Source organism: Anser anser (assembly GCF_964211835.1).
Source record: "Anser anser genome assembly, contig: HAP1_SCAFFOLD_32, whole genome shotgun sequence".
Taxonomy (NCBI): Eukaryota; Metazoa; Chordata; class Aves; order Anseriformes; family Anatidae; genus Anser; species Anser anser.
The window spans coordinates 3166273-3174663 of NW_028154148.1; the positions used below are offsets into that span (position 1 = coordinate 3166273).

Sequence of the window (8391 nt, forward strand, 5' to 3'; positions counted from 1 at the left end):
TGTGGCAGACCCTGTGGCTGGGTCAGAGAAACGAGCTGTAGCAGTGCAAGTTGCCCCTGTAGACAAGGTGAAGAAATGGTATAGAGGCTCAGGTCGTTTGGAACGCAGACAGTCTTCTGCGAAGTCTGGGCATAGTGAAGACGAGGCTGGGCCATCAAAGGTGCAGGAGACTGAAGATGAGGATGAGGATGTCGAAAAATCAACAGTAACTACCCGAACTCTATACCAGCGTGAGCTACGAGATGTGTGAAAAGATTTTGGTCGCTGTATAGGTGAGCAGCTTGTCGCCTGGCTGCTCCGGTGCTGGGACACCGGAGCCAATTATGTGGAATTAGAGGGCAAGGAAGCCAGGCGGCTGGGATCCCTTGCTAGGGACGCATGCATTGACAAAGCAATTGGAGATGGAGCACGATCTCGCAGCCTCTGGAGGCGTCTCCTGTCAGCTGTGCAGGAAAGGTATCCCTTCAAGGAAGAACTTGTATGTCTACCAGGCAAATGGACCACCATGGAGAAGGGAATTCAGTACCTGAAGGAATTGGCCGTACGGGAAGTAATTTATAAGGACTTAGACGACGCACAAACATCCGCAGATCCAGATGCAGTCCGGTGTACACTACCCATGTGGCGGAAGTTTGTATGGAGTGCACCATCATCATATGCCAGCTCATTGGCAATACTAGCCTGGAAAGCGGAGGAGAATCCCCCAGTGAATGAAGTGACTAAAATACTCCGGCAGTATGAAGGAAATCTCTGCTCTTCCCTACAGGCCTGTGTCTCGGCTGTGGAGAAACTCTCTGAAGAGGTCCACCAACTTAAAGAGAATTTATCTTCCCCTCCACCTCAACAAACCAGTGTCCACCAGCTAAAAGAGAATGCTTTGGAGAAACTTTCTGAAAACATCCACCAACTTGAAGAAAGATTATCTTCCCCTCCACCTGAACGAACCAGTGTCCACCAGCTAAAAGAGAATACTTTGGAGAAACTTTCTGAAAAGATCCACCAACTTGAAGAGAGATTATTTTCCTCCCCACCTGTACAAACCAGTGTCTCAGCTATTAGGGGTAAACGTTCATCTATGCAAGGAAGACAATATGGTGGGCACACACACCGCGCCACCCTGTGGTTTTACCTATGTGACCATGGAGAGGACATGAGAAAATGGGGTGGAAAATCTACTGTGACCCTAGAGGCACGGGTACGTGAATTGCAAAAGAAAACAATTGGGAAAAAGGAGTTCTCTGAAAGGTTTGCTGCTCCAACTTCCAGCAGGCAGTCCTTTAAACACAGAAACGAAGATTCTGACCAGGACTAGAGGGGCCCTGCCTCCAGCCAGGGGGAGGAAAGGGACAATCGAGTTTATTGGACTGTGTGGATTCGATGGCCTGGCACGTCAGACGCACAGAAGTATAAGGCTTTAGTAGACACCGGTGCACAATGTACTCTAATGCCATCAAGCTATAAAGGGCCAGAGCCCATCTGTATTTATGGTGTGACGGGGGGATCCCAGCAGTTAACTGTATGGGAGGCTGAAGTGAGTCTAACCGGGAATGAGTGGCAAAAGCACCCTATTGTGACTGGCCCAGATGCTCCGTGCATCCTTGGCATAGACTTATCTGATCTTAGAAGAGGATATTTCAAGGACCCAAAAGGGTTCCGCTGGGCTTTTGGCATAGCTGCCTTAGAGACAGAGGACATTAAACAGTTGTCTACCTTGCCTGGTCTCTCAGAGGACCCTTCTGTTGTGGGGTTGCTGAGGGTTGAAGAACAGCAAGTGCCGATCGCTACCACAACTGTGCACCGGCGGCAATATCGCACCAACCGAGACTCCCTGAGTCCCATCCATAAGCTAATTCGTCAACTGGAGAGCCAAGGAGTGATCAGCAAGACTCATTCACCTTTTAATAGTCCCATATGGCCAGTGCGAAAGTCTAATGGTGAGTGGAGACTAACAGTGGACTATCGTGGCCTGAACGAAGTCACGCCACCACTGAGTGCTGCAGTGCCGGACATGCTAGAACTCCCGTATGAACTGGAATCAAAGGCTGCCAAGTGGTATGCCACAATTGATATCGCTAATGCATTTTTCTCCATCCCTCTAGCAGCACAGTGCAGGCCAGTTTGCTTTCACTTGGAGGGGAGTCCAATATACTTGGAATCGGCTGCCCCAGGGGTGGAAACACAGCTCTACCATTTGCCATGGACTGATCCAGTCTGCGCTGGAGCAGGGGGAAGCTCCTGAACACCTGCAGTACATTGATGACATCATTGTGTGGGGTGACACTGCAGAAGAAGTTTTCGAGAAAGGGAAGAAAATAGTCCAAATCCTTCTGAAGGCCGGTTTTGCCATAAAACAGAATAAAGTTAAAGGACCTGCACGAGAGATCCAGTTTTTAGGAATTAAATGGCAAGATGGACGTCGTCAAATCCCAATGGATGTGATCAACAAAATAACAGCTATGTCTCCACCAACTAGCAAAAAAGAAACACAAACTTTCCTAGGTGTCGTGGGGTTTTGGAGAATGCATATTCCAAATTACAGTCTGATTGTAAACCCGCTCTACCAAGTAACCCGTAAGAAGAATGCTTTTGAATGGGGCCCTGAGCAACGACAAGCCTTTGAACAAATTAAGCAGGAAATAGTTCATGCAGTAGCCCTCGGGCCAGTCTGAACAGGACCAGATGTAAAGAATGTGCTCTACACCGCAGCCGGGGAGAATGGTCCCACCTGGAGCCTCTGGCAGAAAGAACCTGGGGAAACTCGAGGTCGACCCCTGGGGTTTTGGAGTCGGGGATACAGAGGATCTGATGCCCGCTATACTCCAGCCGAAAAGGAGATATTGGCAGCATATGAAGGAGTTTGATCTGCTTCGGAAGTGGTCGGTACTGAAGCGCAGCTCCTCCTGGCACCCCGACTGCCGGTACTAGGCTGGATGTTCAAAGGAAGGGTCCCCTCTACGCATCATGCAACTGATGCTACATGGAGCAAGTGGGTTGCACTGATTACTCAGCGGGCTCGAATAGGAAACCCCAGTCGCCCAGGAATCTTGGAAGTGATTATGGACTGGCCAGAAGGCAAATACTTTGGGATATCATCAGAGGAGGAGGTGGTTCGTGCTGAAGAAGCCCCACTGTACAACAAGCTACCGGAAAATGAGAAGAAATATGCCTTGTTCACTGATGGGTCCTGTCGTATTGTGGGAAAGCATCGGAGATGGAAAGCTGCTGTATGGAGTCCTACACGACGAGTTGCAGAAGCTGCTGAGGGAGAAGGTGAATCGAGTCAGTTTGCAGAAGTGAAAGCCATTCAGCTGGCTTTAGATATTGCTGAACGAGAAAAGTGGCCAGTTCTCTATCTCTGTACTGATTCATGGATGGTAGCAAATGCCCTGTGGGGGTGGTTACAGCAATGGAAGCAGAACAACTGGCAGCGCAGGGGCAAGCCCATCTGGGCTGCTGCATTGTGGCAAGATATTGCTGCCCGGGTAGAGAACCTGGTTGTAAAGGTACGCCATGTGGATGCTCATGTGCCCAAGAATCGGGCTACTGAAGAACATCAAAACAAACAGCAGGTGGATCAGGCCGCTAAGATTGAAGTGGCTCAGGTGGACCTGGACTGGCAACATAAAGGTGAATTATTTATAGCCCGATGGGCCCATGACACCTCAGGCCATCAAGGTAGAGATGCAACCTACAGATGGGCTCGTGATCGAGGGGTGGACCTGACCATGGACACTATAGCACAGGTTATTCATGACTGTGAAACATGTGCTGCAATCAAGCAAGCCAAACGGTCCAAGCCTCTTTGGTATGGAGGACGATGGCTGAAATATAAATATGGAGAGGCCTGGCAGATTGATTACATCACACTCCCTCAAACCCGCAACGGCAAGTGCCATGTACTTACAATGGTGGAAGCAACCACCGGATGGCTGGAAACATATCCTGTGCCCCATGCCACCGCCCGGAACACTCTCCTGGGCCTTGAAAAGCAAGTCCTATGGCGACATGGCACCCCAGAGAGAATTGAGTCAGACAACGGGACTCATTTCCGAAACAACCTTATAGACACTTGGGCCAAAGAACATGGTATTGAGTGGGTGTATCACATCCCCTATCATGCACCAGCCTCTGGAAAAGTTGAACGATACAATGGACTGTTGAAGACTACACTGAAAGCAATGGGTGCTGGGACATTCAAAAATTGGGATACACATTTGGCAAAGGCCACCTGGTTAGTCAATACTAGGGGATCTGCCAGCCGAGCTGGACCTGCCCAATCAAACCTGTTACGCACTGTAGAAGGGGATAAAGTTCCTGTAGTGCACGTAAGAAACATGCTGGGTAAACCAGTCTGGGCTACTCCTGCCTCAGGAAAAGGCAAACTCATTCGTGGGATTGTTTTTGCACAGGGACCTGGATCCACTTGGTGGGTACTGCAAAAGAATGGGGAGGTCCGGTGTGTACCTCAAGGGGATTTGAAACTGGGTGAGAATAGCCCATGAGTTGAATTGTAGTATGTTAATTATTATTTAATACTGTTTGTCATCGCTACCATGATTGCTATATACCATAGATGAAAATGGTGATTAATTACAAGGTATTGGAAAGAGTGTAACCTGAGCATGACATAAATGGTATGGAATAAGGGGTGGATATCTGTCCTGGTTCCAGTTAGGACAGAGTTAATTTTCCCTCATAGTAGCTGGTAGGGTGCTCTGTTTTGGATTAGGACGAGAAGAGCGCAGATAACATGCTGATGTTTTAATTGTTGCAGAGCAGTGTTTACACCAGGCCAAGGACTTTTCGGCTTCTCGCTCTGTCCTGCCAGCGAGCAGGCTGGGGGTGCAGCAGGAGCTGGGAGGGGACAGACCCAGGACAGCTGACCCAAACTGGCCACAGGGGTATTCCATACCATCTGACGTCATGCTAAACAATATATAGGGGTGGCTGGCTGGGGTGGGGGGCCGGCTGCTCGGGGATAGGCTGGGCATCGGTCAGCGGGTGGAGAGCAATTGCATTGTGCATCACTTGTTTTCTTACACATTATTATTATTAATACTATTATCATTATCACTATTATTATTATTGTTATTATTATATTCCTGTCTTAATAACTTAATAAACTGTCTTTATCTCAACTCACAGGCTTCACTTTCCCGTTTCTCTCCCCCATCCCAGAGAGGGAGGGGGGAGGGTGAGCGAACGGCTGTGTGGTGTTTAGCTGCCAGCCGGGTTAAACCACAACACAGACTCAGCTCAGATCCGGTGAGATACCACACGGACAAGTATCTAGAGCCAGCAGGAAAAGAGGTACAGGTCTGGAGTCCATAGCAAAGGCTGGTGTGGAGAGGAGCAAGGGATGTAGGAAGGCTGAAAGTCCCAACAGGACCCAGGGCTTTGTGTCCATGGCTCTGGCTGTTGTCTCTGCCACTGAGGCCTAGGAGGAGACAGCTTATCGTGAAAGCACCAGGGCCTCATTGCCTCCTCGCCCCCACCCATGAACCAGGCAGGGCTCGTACCATTCTCCTGCACTTGGCCATGCACATCCCCATCTCCTCCTGCCCCACGAAGAGCCCTGAGCAGTGTGTGAAGGGAAAGGATCTCCCTTCCCAGGGGCTGGCGGTCAAGGCCTGGCCCTTGTGCTTGGTGAAACACATCCAGTTTGGAAAAGTGACATCAGGGTCACCTTCACAGTGCCTTTGGCTCCCTGTCCTCCCTGCCTCCAATGCTCTGCTCTAACGAGCTCCAAGGGAGGCTGTGTCAGTGCTGGCCCTCAGGGGGACACTGCAGGAAACTTGCCTCTGACTTGGACTTGTTGAGAGATGTCTTCAATTGTCTCTCAGTGCCTGAGGTTCGTGGGCTCCTCAGCAAAGCCCCCCGAGGGGGGATTCCAATGCCTTGGTCTGGGCGTCTGGTGCTGAGCTGGGCCGGGCTCGTGGGACAGAGAGAGCTCGTGGCAAGAGGGCCGTGGTGCAGAGAGACAGCTGTGCCCAGGAGCAGCTCCTGTGCACAGCGCAGCAGGGCTGGGGGCTCTGACCGCAGCTGGCACGGGGACAGGAGAGAAGGAGAGAGGGCTTGGAGGCAGTTGGCAGTGGGAGGATGCTGAGAGCTGCCTGCAGGAGAAATGTGCACAGCCCTTGACAAGGTACGTCTCTGGCAGCAGGGCCATGCAGGTGGGGTTGCCAGAGGGGTCTTCTACAGCTGGCACATCCGATGCCTGATAGCGTCTGTCGGGATAGTTGTCTCTCTGTTTCGCCAGCAAAGTGTAGAAGAAGCTGTAGAGAATGGCATTTATAAGAGGAAATTTTAAGAGTAAGACTGAGGCTTGGTTTATCTGAAGGGAAAGGCTTTTTTGGATTCTCTGCTTTCAGATTCCTGCAGTGGAGGGGAATCTGAGTAAATCTGAGTACACAGCGTGTGGGATGGATTCTGTGAGTGTAGACAGGGAGGAGACGTGGGGACACAGAAGCGGCTCGCAGCAGGGACACGGGCAGGCAGCAGGGACATGAGTAGGCGGTGAGAGGGAGCTGCTGCCAGAAATGCTGTGCGAGGGAGGGCTCAGGCACCTCCCTGCCAGCCCCTGCAGGGCAGGCGCCTTCCCTGGGACACCCCCTGCTCTCCTCTGCCACCAGCACAGCCTCTGCCCTCAAGCCCCCGCTGTCCCCAGCAGGAGCTGCCTCCTCTGCAGGCAGAGCTGCAGCACAGGAGGGTGTGCTGAGTGTCCGTCTGTCCCTCCCTGGCCTTGCCTCCCCTGGCAGCAGCACGCTGCCATTCCTCCTGGCTTCTCCACCTGGCCGTGCTGCTGCTGCTCTTGTTCCCAGGCTCCCTGGGGATGGGGGTTTCACCTGCCCATGGAGTTAGCCCTCGGGGTGCTTGGGGGAAGGGCAGTACAGGGACAGGGTGAGGGGTCTGGAGATGGGCACTTGGAGCCTGGCTTCTTCTTCCTCAGCAGTGTTCAAGCTCTTCTCAGGAGAACCTCCGTAGCGGAATTGTCCAGCAGTCAAAGAGATGCCAGCAGAGAGCAGCTGAAACCAACGCAGGAAAGGGATCTGCCAACTGTCTGCGTGCAATTGGGCAAGTGCTTTGAGGGACTTAACTGAGAAACGGGAATGGTTTTCTCAGATCACTCTGGTATTTTATTGCTGTATTGCAGTTCCTTTGGCAGGACCCCATGCCCAGAAGCAGGAAATGCCCAACAGCAGCTCTGTGAGCGAGTTCTTCCTGCTGGCATTCGCAGACACGCGCGAGCTGCAGCTCCTGCACTTCGGGCTCTTCCTGGGCATCTACCTGGCTGCCGTCCTGGGCAACGGCCTCATCCTCACCGCCGTAGCCTGCGACCACCGCCTCCACACCCCCATGTACTTCTTCCTCCTCAACCTCGCCCTCCTCGACCTGGGCTGCATCTCCACCACTCTGCCCAAAGCCATGGCCAATGCCCTCTGGGACACCAGGGCCATCTCCTATCAAGGATGTGCTGCTCAGGTCTTTTTCTTTCTCTTCTTCATATCAGCAGAATATTATACTCTTACTGTCATGTCCTACGACCGCTACGTTGCCATCTGCAAGCCCCTGCACTACAGGAGCCTCGTGGGCAGCAGAGCTTGTGCCCAGATGGCAGCAGCTGCCTGGGGCAGTGGCTTTCTCAATGCTGTCCTGCACACGGCCACTACATTTTCCCTGCCCCTCTGCCAAGGCAATGCTTTTGAACAGTTCTTCTGTGAAATTTCCCAGATCCTCAAGCTCTCCTGCTCAGACACCTACCTAAGGGAGTTTGGGGCACTTGTATTTAGTTTTTCTTTAGCATTTGGCTGTTTTGTTTTCATTGTTGTGTCCTATGTGCAGATCCTCAGAGCCGTGCTGAGGATGCCCTCTGAGCAGGGCCTGCACAAAGCCTTTTCCATGTGCCTCCCTCACCTGGCTGTGGTCTCCCTCTTCCTCAGCACTGCCATGTTTCCCTACCTGAAGCCCCCCTCCATCTCTTCCCCATCCCTGGACCTGGTGGTGGCAGTTTTATATGTGGTAGTACCTCCAGCAGTGAACCCCTTCATCTACAGCATGAGGAACCAGGACATGAAAGCCACACTGAAGAAACTGATTCTAGTGGTAATATCTACTTAGCAATAAATTGGCTGTCTCCCTTTTCCAGTTTTATTCAAGTTAATCTCAGGCAATTCTTGACCTTCAGGTACGTATTCTTTAAAATTCTGTTTGCAGATAAATGTTTGCTTTCATTCCTCTTTTCCAGATGACCAACCCTCTGTGTGACCTAGAGAATGTGTTTATTTCTAAATGACACCTGCCCTCCGTTGTGGCATCTTGTTAATAAAAGTGAAGTTGCTGAGTGCTCAGGGCTCTTCTTCCCAAACTGGAGTGCAGAAGATGCTCAGGGAA

The 8391-nt window shown here is 51.5% G+C and overlaps 1 protein-coding gene across 1 annotated transcript; it reads left to right on the forward strand.

Moving 5' to 3' along the window:
• Positions 1 to 6849: 6849 nt before the first annotated feature.
• On the forward strand, positions 6850 to 8118 carry LOC310890533 (olfactory receptor 14J1-like; the record flags this gene model as incomplete). The annotated part of the gene is made up of 1 exon (XM_083852861.1): positions 6850 to 8118. Exon 1 carries the CDS (start codon positions 7189 to 7191, stop codon positions 8116 to 8118), a length of 930 nt encoding a protein of 309 aa, XP_083708987.1. The 5' UTR covers positions 6850 to 7188.
• Positions 8119 to 8391: the final 273 nt, after the last annotated feature.